General features: G+C 44.7%; 1 protein-coding gene across 1 annotated transcript; it reads right to left on the reverse strand.

Moving 5' to 3' along the window:
• Positions 1-11,534: 11,534 nt before the first annotated feature.
• LOC125507216 (eukaryotic translation initiation factor 3 subunit G-like) lies at positions 11,535-12,008 on the reverse strand. Its single transcript, XM_048671866.1, has one exon. The coding sequence runs from the start codon at positions 12,006-12,008 to the stop codon at positions 11,535-11,537; it is 474 nt and encodes a 157-aa protein (XP_048527823.1).
• Between the last annotated feature and the right edge of the window lie 422 nt (positions 12,009-12,430).

Below are 12,430 nucleotides of genomic sequence, written 5' to 3' on the forward strand. Positions count from 1 at the left end.
TATTTGCAGTGACAATTAGAGATTGTAGTTGCTTATGCCATGCATAATTAGCTAAGAGTTTATAATGGTTTACCTTGCGTGCCAACATGCTATTAAAATAGTTGTGATGTGGTATAATAGGGTGGTATCCTCCTTTGAATGATTCGAATGGCTTGACTTGGCACATGTTCACGCATGTAGTTGAAACAAAATCAACATAGCCTCTACGATATTTATGTTCATGGTGCATTATATCCTACTCATGCTTGCATTCGGTGTTGATTAATTTTAATGCATGTTCATGGCTGTTATCGCTCTCTAGCTGGTCACTTCCTAGTCTTTTTCTAGCCTTCACTTGTACTAAGCGGGAATACTGCTTGTGCATCCAATTACTTAAACCCCAAAGTTACTCCATATGAGTCCACCATACCTACCTATATACGGTATCTACCTGCCGTTCCAAGTAAATTTGTATGTGCCAAACTCTAAACCTTCAAATAAACATTCTGTTTTGTATGCTCGAATAGCTCATGTATCAACTAGGGTTGTCTGTATCTTCCATGCTAGGCGGGTTATTCTCAAGAGGAGTGGACTCCGCTCCTCACTCACGAGAAAATGGCTGGTCACCGGGATGCCCAGTCCCATGCTTTATGCAAATCAAATCAAAATAACTACAAACAAAACTCCCCCGGGACTCTTGTTAGTTGGAAGCACTCATTGTTTCGAGCAAGCCATGGATTGATGCTTGTTGGTGGAGGGGGAGTATAAACTTTACCATTCTGTTTGGGAACCGCCTATTATGTGTGTAGCATGGAAGATATCGAGATCTCTCGGTTGTTATGTTGACAATGAAAGTATACCGCTCAAAATATTATTCATATCTATTTCAAAACCGAGCTTTGGCACCTCTACAAATCCCTGCTTTCCTCTGTGAAGGGCCTATCCATTTACTTTTATATTGAGTCATCATCCTCTTATTAAAAAGCACTAGTTGGAGAGCACCGCTGTCATTGGCATCCATTACTGTAAGTTTACATTGAGTATGACTTGACTGGATCTCTTTTACCATGAATTACAATGTCTAGTCAGTCCTTGATCTTTAAAGGTGCTCTGCATTTATGTTTTGCGGTCTCAGAAAGGGCTAGCGAGATACCATCTTGTTATATCATATTATGATTGTTTTAAGAAAGTGTTGTCATCTGAGATTTATTATTATTGCTCGCTAGTTGATTATGCCATTGATATGAGTAAACATGAGACCTAAATGTTATTATGAATATGGTTAGTTCATAATCTTTGCTGAAAACTTGAATGTTGGCTTTACATATTTACAACAACAAGAGCAAACAGAGTTTGTAAAAGTTTTTCTTTATCACTTTCAGTTTATCAACTGGATGTCTTGAGGACAAGCAAAGGTTTAAGCTTGGGGGAGTTGATACGTCTCCGTCGTATCTACTTTTCCAAACACCTTTGCCCTTGTTTTGGACTCTAACTTGCATGATTTGAACGGAACTAAGCCGGACTGATGCTGTTTTCAGCAGAATTGCCATGGTGTTATTTTTGTGCAGAAATAAAAGTTCTCGGAATGACTTGAAAATCAACGGAGATTATTTTTGGAATATATAAAAAATACTGGAAGAAATATCCATGTCATGGGGCCCACACTATGTCCACAAGAGTGGGGGCGCGCCCTACCCCCTGGGCGCGCCCCCTGCCTCGTGGGCCCCCTGATGCTCCACCGACCTCAACTCCAACTCCATATATTCACTTTCGGGGAGAAAAAAAATCAGAGTGAAGGATTCATCACGTTTTACGATACGGAGCTGTCGCCAAACCATAAACTCTCCCGGGAGGGCTGATCTAGAGTCCGTTCGAGGCTCTGGAGAGGGGAATCCGTCGCCATCGTCATCATGAACCTTCCTCCATCACCAATTTATGATGCTCACCGCCGTGCGTGAGTAATTGCATCGTAGGCTTGCTGGACGGTGATGGGTTGGATGAGATTTATCATGTAATCGAGTTAGTTTTGTTAGGGTTTGATCCATAGTATCAACTATGTTCTGAGATTGATGTTGCTATGACTTTGCCGTGCTTAATGCTTGTCACTAGGGCCCGAATGCCATGATTTTAGATATGAACCTATTATGTTTTCATGAATATATGTGAGTTCTTGATCCTATCTTGCAAGTCTATAGTCACCTACTATGTGTTATGATCCGGCAACCCCGAAGTGACAATAATCGGGACCACTCCCGGTGATGACCGTAGTTCGAGGAGTTCGTGTATTCACTATGTGTTAATGCTTTGGTCCGGTACTCTATTAAAAGGAGGCCTTAATATCCCTTAGTTTCCAATAGGATCCCGCTGCCACGGGAGGGTAGGACAAAATATTTCATGCAAGTTCTTTTCCATAAGCACGTATGACTATATTCGGAATACATGCCTACATTACATTGATGAACTGGAGCTAGCTAGTTCTGTGTCACCCTATGTATTGACTGTTACATGATCGATCGCATCTGGCATAATTCTTCATCATCGATCCATTGCCTACGAGCTTTTCATATATTGTTCTTCGCTTATTTACTTTTCCGCTGCTGCTGTTACAATCACTACAAAACCCAAAAATATTACTTTTGCTACCGTTACTTTTTGCCATTGTTACCACAACTATCATATTACTTTGCTACTAAATACCTTGTTGCAGATATTAAGTTTCCAGGTGTAGTTGAATTGACAAATCAGCTGCTAATACTTGAGAATATTCTTTGTCTCCCCTTGTGTCGAATCAATAAATTTGGGTTGAATACTCTACCCTCGAAACCTGTTGCGACCCCCTATACTTGTGGGTTATTATCCACCTCCTCTGCCCGCAGGGTTGCGGACATTGTTGTTGTAGTTGCGGTCAAAGCGTTTCTTGCAGCGCCACGCTCCATGTCCTTCCAGTTTGCAGATCTGGCACTTCTCGCGGTCGCCAGGGTTGTAGCCGCCCGTTGTGTTGTTGTTGTTGTTGTTGAAGCCGCGGGGCCCACCACCACTGCCGCCACCAGGACGGCTGCTGTAGTTGCCACCACCGTGACCACCGCCCCTGGCCGCGAGAGTCGCGGAGTAGGAGACAGTCTGGGCGGCGATGCGGGCCTCTGCCGACAGCAGCTCAAGATGGCAACGGGGCCCCGAAACCCGCGTCCCCGCGGGTTTTTACCCTATTAGGGGACGGGGATGGGCGTCTTTTCATTCCCGCGGGGCTGTTGTTGGGCACATTATACAACCCGACACGTTTCCCGTTTTGGTAGTCCCCGAACCCGAAACCCGACAAACCCGGCAAAATATTTTTTTACTGAAATATGCTCCTATTTGTTGCTAAAATATGCTTATCTTCGTTGTTGAAATGGGCTATAGTTGTGCTGAAATAGGCTTGTTTTAGCTAATGTTATTCCTGAGTATTGTGCTGAAATTTGCAGTTGTTTTGCTGCTGAAATATACTATGTTGCTGCTGAAATGATATCATTGTTGCTACTATTTATCTTATGTTTGCTGCCTCCGAAATATACTATGTATGTTGTTTAAATCTGCTAAAATACACTCTATATAGCTGTTGAACCATCTACTATTTTTTTTGTTGAAATTTGCTCTAGTTATGCTGCTAAAATGTGCTTGTTTTGCTATTCAAATGTTACTCTTTGTCGCCACTATGTTTGTTTAAATATTTTTATTTTCTCGTGGGTTCCCCGTGGGTTCCCCGAAACCCGATGGGTATAGGGGACGGGCGGAAAACTAGCCCCGCACACGGTGATGGGGACGGGGACGGGTTTGTGATTTTCTCGTGGGGATGGGTTTGGGAAGGAAAAACCCGATGGGTTTTGTCTCCGTTGCCATCTGGAACAGCAGCAGCAAGAAGAGTTCGCTGAGGCCGATCGGCTGCTCGGTTGCCGTGCACGTGGAGATTGCAGAAACAAACCCGTTGTAGTCGGGTTCATGCAGGAGTCCTTGCAGGATGTGGTCGACGACGTTGTCCTCATCGAGTGGCTTGCCGATGGCTGCAAGTTCGTCGGCGATGCCCTTCATCTTGGTGAAGTAGGCCGCAGCGGAGAGGTCACCCTTGCGGGTGCGCTCGAGCTATGAGTGGAGCTAGATCACCCTCACCCTAGATTGCGACGAGAAGCTCTACAGGAGCACCGACCAGAGAGTAGCCGAAGTGGTGCACGTGTTGACCTGCATCAGGACCTCTCGAGACAAAGATGCGATCAGAAAAGTAAGAACCTGCTGATCCTGGGTGACCCATACGACATGCTCGGGGTTGGGCGTGGAGCTGGTCTCCTTCTTGCCAGCGACGTCCTTCTCCATGACGATCACAGCGGGAGGCTCCTGAGTGGAGCCGTCGATGTAGCCTGTCATCCCTGCCGCCCTGATGTGCGGCAGGACTTGTGTCTTCCATACGAGGAAGTTTTTGCGGGTGAGTTTCTCGGTTATGGTGTGGCCGAGAGAAGCAATGGAGGGCGCGGCCATGGCTACGACGGAGGAGGAGGAGCTTGACATGGCTAGATGCGATGAAGAGAAAGGGCTCTGTATACCATGTGAAAAGCTGGGTTAAGCATATGCATCGAGCAGGGACGCGTTGCGTGTTAACATAGGGCACTAGGCCGGTTGGTTACAGAAGATATACATGCGGCAGCTAGGTTAGATTGATCTTCAAAGAAATAATCATAACAGCCTAACAACTCACGCCATCTACGCCCCTATACAGACTAGTAGAAAGCCCGCGCGTTGCCACGGGCCTTTTTTCTGTTTGCACATATATAAATATAATACATATAGTTCAGGCCATCGTAAGCTCGTCATATTTCCTAACAAAAATAATAAATATATAATGCACATAAAAATTTACATGTATAGAAAAGATAGCCTGCAACAATTGAAAAATAATTGAAATCCACTCCACTTGAATGAAATTTGACAATGTACATAAAAAAAAGAGCAATGATCCAATTAATTTTCTTTTACAAACTAAGTTCTAAATATTCTCGTACAACATTAGGAATATTGTCTTTAGCTTCGTTCACACGATACTTCAGCAAGTACAATATTTTTTTCATTCTCGGCTCATAACCAAGCTGCATGAGCAATGTTAGCATGAAGATTTCACGTGGAAGATTTAAGAATGTGCAAGCTGCACGAGCAATGTTAGCATGATGTCTCCATTCATATATCTACAAATAACAATTCTCTCCATCCTCGTCTTTCTTTTGGCGATCATTGTATATCCTTAACCATCATATCCTTGTAAAACACGGAGCCGCATATCCCTCCTCCCCCACTCACCTCTATTCTCTTCATTCGTCTAACTATAGTATTGTTGTTGCTTCGAAACTTCTTCTCGCCTTACCATCCTTTGAGATGATTTTTTAACTTTAGCCGATCAATGAAATAGCCCTCATGTACCATGATTTTTTGGCATAACGTATTATCGTATGGTTCTAAAATGAAACGGTTCTCACTTACTCCAAGAGATGATGGCATATTAATTTCTTATCTACGAAAAATGAAGATGCGCGAAAAGATTCATGAGGAAAGAAACAATTTCATGAAAAAAAAATCCTTTTGAAGGTATTGACATGCACTTTACTATTAACCTAAAAAACATCCACTTTACTGATATATGAAAAATTATGATACCGCAATAAAACTCTACGATTGAGTAGAAAATGACCAAAAAGGAGCACATATCTCTAGTGGCTGAGTTAAGACCATCCTACTACTATACAACTTCATGCCACCAACATCCCTGCCACAATTGTGTCCGCATCCGATGGATGGTCATAATTGTGTCCTCATCCGACGGATGGTCATAATTGTGTCCTCATCCGACGGATGGTCATAATTCACACTGTAGCCTTGATCATGTAGGGAGATGCAAATTGATTTGATTGCTCACAACCACAGAAAGAGGGAAGACTAAAAATCAAATCCACTGGAGCAAACAATAGCTTCTTCGGCTGAAGGTTGTCCATGGCTGCTGCATCGTTTAGATGTGAGGAATCATGTCGACGGATATCAAAAAGCTCGGGCATTGCCTAAGGCGTACGCGATTGATTCGATTCACCTTGCGATGATCCGAACAGCAAAAATAAACCAGACAGTGACGCCCTCAGGTATGGCGACGTGCCCATGTCGATGGCCAACTCGAATGAGGACACGAGTGTTACAACAGCTTCGAGTACCTGGACATGATGTCCCGGGCGTTGCGGACACAGAGGGAGCGATAGACGCGGAACCGCTTATTAAAGCTGGCGCCGCCCACTTGCGGCCTAACAAATGCAAACGCCATGACTGGCCATTCTCAAAGATTTCGAACGTGTTCAGGGTGGCCACCGCCGCCCCGAGGTTGTGCCGCATCACCATGATGCTCACCTCCACATCCTTGTAGGTGTCCACCAACTTCCGTACCTGTCATCAATGACTCCTAGCTTTCCCTGCTTTTTTGAGGCACCACAATTAGTAGAAAACACAAACTACGACAACAAGTACATAGAATATGTAATCCAAATATAAATATATGCTTTATAAATAGTAATCGCAAGTGGATAAAGCATATGTGCAAATTCTATGACACTAATATACTTATGTTCCAACTCAAATACTCAATCCATGAGACACAAGAAATACATCGACTCGAATAAGAAAACCAGCATTGTTTCTAGAGAGAACCTAGTGGAACAAAGGTCTCCAAATTTGAATGCTGGAAATAATCCATGCATGAAAGTATTGTCCTAAGACATTGGCACCGAATAAAGAATAGAACTAAATCAAGGTGCACAAGAGGCCTCAAGTGGGAAGGACCAAAAGAAAAAAAGCTTAACACATAAATAACGATAATTATGAGGTGAAAAGAATTGAAAATCCGCAGTAAAACTGAACCGGCAAAACCATGGGCATGCATCTTCCTGTTTGTACCACTCATGACCCCATGCCGGCTAACTCCTCCCTCTCTCCTGCAAACCAGACAAAATTCAGTACGGACAAGAGTTTGACCTTCATTACATTAAATACTAAGTTCTCCAAAATTCACAGTACACACAAAATTCAGTACGGACAGGCAATATTCCTCTACCTCACCTTCAAATTTTTGATTCTGAATTAAGTTCTTGGTTGATGGAATTAGAAGTCATATCTTCAAAAATCCTGAGCAATGAATCGAGCTGAATAATATGCAGCTGGAACTTGACGTCCGTTCCTCCATCCTTAGCATGTTCCTCAATAAGTGTTTATTATCATCAATAAGGTGAATGCAACGAACCTAGTGGAACAAAGATCCCCAAATTTGAATGCTAGAAATAATCCATGCATGAAAGTATTGTCCTAAGATATTGGCACCGAATAAAGAACAGAACTAAATCAAGGTGCACAAGAGGCCTCAAGTGGGAAGGACCAAAAGAAAAGAAAAAAAGCTTAACACATAAATAAAGATAATTATGAGGTGAAAAGAACTGAAAATCCATAATAAACTGAACCGACAAAACCATGGGCGTGCATCTTCCTGTTTGTACCACTCATGACCCCATGCCGGCCAACTCCTCCCTCTCTTCTGCAAACCAGAAAAAATTCAGTACGGACAAGAGTTTGACCTTCATTACATTAAAGAGAGAAGTGCATATTACACCCCTCAATTCTAGCCCTAATCTAATATACACCCCCAACTTCAATACCGTCTAGTTTACACCCCCCAACTCTCAGAACCAGCTGGAATTCAACCCTCCCCTCCCTGTTGACCGGTTTTGACCCAGTTGACTAGGTGAACAGTAAATTCAAAAGGAATAATTTTTTTAAAAAATCATTCTTTTAACCGGGTGAACAGTAAATTCAGAAAAGTTTTAAATAAAAATAAACTCAAGTGTCCAAACAAGTTGAAAATTGGCGCGGACATCATGCACTGAAAATCGTCCATGCAAAAATTATTCAGATTTTTTTTCAAAAATTTAGTATTTTCTTGAATTTACTAATCACCCGTTAAAAAATCAAAACTGTTTGTTGAATTTTATTTCCAACTTTTTTTCAATTTACTGTTCACCATTGAAAAAACAAAATTATTTTCTGAATTTTTTTAGTTACTGTTCAGCAAGTCAATAGGTAAAAAATCAACTGGGTCAAAACCGGTCAACGGGGAGGCGAGGGTTGAGTTCTGGCCGGTTTTGAGAGTTAGGGGCTGTAAAGTAGACGGTATTGGAGTTGGGGGATGTATATTAAACTAGGGCTAGAGTTGAGGGGTGTAATATGCACTTCTCTCATAAATCTCTTACATTAAATATTAAGTTGAGTTTAATGGTAAATCAGCAAAGAAGTCACCACTCATGACCCCATGCCGGCCAACTCCTCCCTCTCTCCTGCAAACCAGACAAAATTCAGTACGGACAAGAGTTTGACCTTCATTACATTAAATACTAATTTGAGTTTAATGGTAAATCAGCAAAGAAGTCACCGACCTGGTTGATTTTTCTTGTTTTTATTCGTTATCGCTTTCGATGGTAGAGCCCAAACCGTTTTTGGATAGAATGGAAAAAGGCAGTAACCAGTAACCACACTCTTGTTGAACTTGAGAAATTGTGCCATTGGAGAAAAGCAGATTATACACTCATACATAAGAGAATAAGAAGACTCCTTGCGCGCAACCGATGTAGAGGCATGCTTGTATTTCACCTTACAAAGGAATAAAGAATTGTCTTCAACATAAATGCTACCCGCAAAAATAAAAGACATAACACCCGCAAAATAAAAGACATGTTGAAGAGGAAGGTTGTTGTTACATACGATGTCTTGTAGTACTTGTAGATGACCAGGACGTAGTAAACACTCAAAAATGGTGAGCTCATTTTTGCTAAACGTTATGTGTCCAACTGATTTTTTGTCTTATTTCCCGCCAAATACCTTCTTCTTTGTTCTTCCAATGCCTCTCTTCGCCACCCCTACCTTGGATCCTCTCCACTCCATGTCAACCTAATGTGGCATCCATATTCTCATCATGTTTGTCATTCATATATACCAAAGATCCCCATCCTTCCGCATCTTGACAAGTGTCTGCGAGCATCACACTTCCATCACGCCTAGCACAATCAATGTTGATGTGTACTGTTGAATAAACATAACAAAAAAAAATATTATCATACAAAGCACCTTTTTTGACAGAGGAGTCATCCGAGGGGTAATGGAAAGATATTTTATGTAAAGGACAAGAGAAATATCATGAAAACATACATAGCAAAAAGAGGAAAGATATCCAACGCACTGATGAACATCATTTGGCCTTATGAAAATAAGAACCCCTGTGAACTTCACCAGATCAAAACAACAAAAGCATAGGTGCATCACACACCTATTGTCATCCAATAGATATTCCCGTGTTTGCACCTTCTGTGCGTTACATGTGTGCGCTCATCTAGCTGAAGATTAACTAATCAAGCTAACTTTCTGTATTAACGCATCTGGCCGAAATCAATTAGTGAATCTATGTTGTTTCACGTGAGTGTACTGGAAGAAGTAATCAGCAAGAAGGTGTGCTATCTGGCCGTGCAAACAAAGAAAAGAAAATTAGTTAGCTTGATCGATCTGCAGCTTGCCGATTCCTTTCCGGCCGGATGGGCATGTCTGGCTGTTGCGCAATACAAAGCAAAGCATGCTGGATCGAATCAGGTTTTCAGTGAATCACAGGGGAGGCACGGGGCAGTGGAAGGTGAGGATTGCAACATTGATACCTTCAGCAAGGAAACGGCCTGCCGGCGCCGCCATCGACAACTCCGGCAGAGGTTGGAGGCAACCTCAACCATCCAACCAGTGGACCCGAGTAGCCCACCTCGCCAACCATCACCGTGTAAGATCAGCGCGCCTACAGCCCCTCCAACCACTGACAATTTCCTTCCGGCCACCTGGACACCGTAGCAGGCTAGCAGCAGATCGAGCCAGCGGAGAAACGGCCACTTCGCGCTGCCATTGCCCAGATCCGCGCCATCCTTTACGTGCAGCCGCACGCCCCGCACCATCCGCGCCAAGGAGCACGTCCAAGAACGCCCGCCCTCTGGAGGCCTGCAGCGCCATCAGCAGGGGACGCCCGCCTGCCCACTCGAGCAGCAGGGCGCCGCTAGACCAGCGGCCGAGGCCGCATCAACTCTGGCGCCCTGTGCCGCACGCCGGCGACGTGCCCGCGAGCCTCCTTGCGACCGGGAGCACGTGCGCTCCGTCCCACGCCCTCCAGATCGACGCCCTGCTCCACGACGCCCTCCACCACACTGCCACGGCGCCACGCCCTCCCGCGCGCTGCGACGAGCTCGCCTGCACGGGATACGCCGCACCTTTACGCGCCGTCACCGCACAGTCCATCCTTCGGGCCGCTCAGGCAGCCATGGCCTACGAAAACGGACGAAGGGCCCCACCGTCGCCTTCCTTGGAGGCGACGCGGGCTTCGTCGGACGCTCCTCCGGCAACGGCGAGACGAAGGGCAGGGAGATAAGGTGGTGGCGCGCGTGATCTAGGGTTTCCCCTCTGCCGCGAGGGAGGGCGATGGCGGAGCGGGAGATGGGGCGGCGGCGGTGGAGCGTGAGAGGAGGGAAAGAGCGAGGTGGTAGCCGGAGGGGGTGGATCGAGAGGAGAGGCGGCATACAGTGTTTTTTTAAGTAGGGGTGGTGGAGGATGAGACGAAATAAAACCAGCGAAATAAAACAGTTAAAAATGATGAGACAAAAATAAACTATACTATTCAACAAACTCAAACATTAAAAATAGAGATAACTATACGATTTATACAATACCATACGGTTTATACAATATTGTAGATTACATTGTTTAACAATATGAACATCGTGGTCACCGTTGTCACCGAGGATGAAAAAGAGGATAAGCAATGACACGGAGTAAAGTGGCATGTGAAGGAAGGGGGAGGGGAATGCAGATTTTGTGAGCTTATGCACCCGGGCCTCACTATTCTAGCACTCCAACGTTGCTTTGAGATCTGTGCTACACAACTACCTTATTACATGGAATTTTCTCTTTTTTGTTTCTCTCATATAAAACATGTCTTAAACTTCAAACTTTGCAGTACAACATAACTTTATAACTAGAATGTGAGATAAAACTTTCAGATTTTTTTGTCCGACATAAATATGAAAAATAAGATTTTTTTAATCAAACAAATCTCATTTTGTATATTTATGTTGGACCAAAAAATCTGTAAGTTTTATCCCACATTCTACATAGAAAGCTTTGTTGTGCTGCAAAGTTGAAGTACAAATACATGTTCTATATGAGAGAAACAAAAAAGAGAAAATTATTTGCACGAATCGTGATGCAGGAATGAGTGGTTGGATAAGAAGTATCCGGGTGCATAGGCTCTAAAACATGTTTTCGAGGAAGAAGGGGTTGAGTCATGCTTGCTGTGGTTTTTTTTCTTCCGTTGCAACGGACAAACATGTTAGCTATACAATAAAATAAGTATAATAGAGTTCACACCAACCATTTGCATATAACAAGATGTCGACAAACATCTAAGCCTTTCATAAAACGAGTACAAAGCTTTAGGCGCTGGGATAAAACCAGTCTATTCGCAAGCTGTGGCCGCCAAAGCAATAGCAGTTGAGCTCGTCAATGGCCTTCTCGGCATCCTCCCGGCGCTCGAAGACCACGCATGCGAAGCCCTTGCACACCGCGGGGGCGTCCATTGCGACGTGCCACATCCTCAGGGGCCCGAACCGGGCGAAGAGCTCCGCTATGCGAGCCGGGCGCCGGCAGCGCTCCGGCAGGTTGGTGACGCGCACGAAGCGGCGCAGGAACGCGCGGTGGCCGGACGGCGCGTCCCTGTCGTCCCTCCCCGCGGCGAGCCGCGCCCTGCAGGGCACGTACCCGGCCGAGGACACCAGGTAGTCGTAGGGGCAGGAGAGCTCGCCGTGCTTCTCCCCCGCGTCCTCTTCCCCGCAGATGCAGCACGACTCGGCGTTCGGGTCCTTCCAGAAGTTGATCGCCGCAGCGCGCGCGCTCGCGTCCTGTGCCATGTATGCAGCTTTTCTGGGCGCCGCGGAGTGGGGAGCGAGGAAGGAGGAGATCGATACGGCGGGTCTCTCTCTCGTACGTAGTAGTGCGTACGAGGTGTTGCTTTTTTAGAATATTATAAGATAGAGTAACAAAAACATCCGATCCGAGTCACGGTCGAATTAGGTATCCAAACCTTCCAAGTTTCATTGAGAGTTATATAACTATAAACCACAAGGTTAATAAGTAAGAAAAACGATAGACAAGAAATCAACCGCTGGAAAGTCGAGGAGATGGCCAGCCGCAGACAGCGGAGGAAGATCGGCGAGAAGAAGAAGAGGAGAAAGACCAGAGCGGCTACGATAAAGAAGAAGATCGTCAAGAAGTCCTCTGCGCCAGCGCCGCAAGGTTTGTGCGCTTCTCTCTCTTTGTTGGACACAAACAA

This window comes from Triticum urartu, chromosome 5, assembly GCF_003073215.2.
Source record: "Triticum urartu cultivar G1812 chromosome 5, Tu2.1, whole genome shotgun sequence".
Lineage (NCBI taxonomy): Eukaryota > Viridiplantae > Streptophyta > Magnoliopsida > Poales > Poaceae > Triticum > Triticum urartu.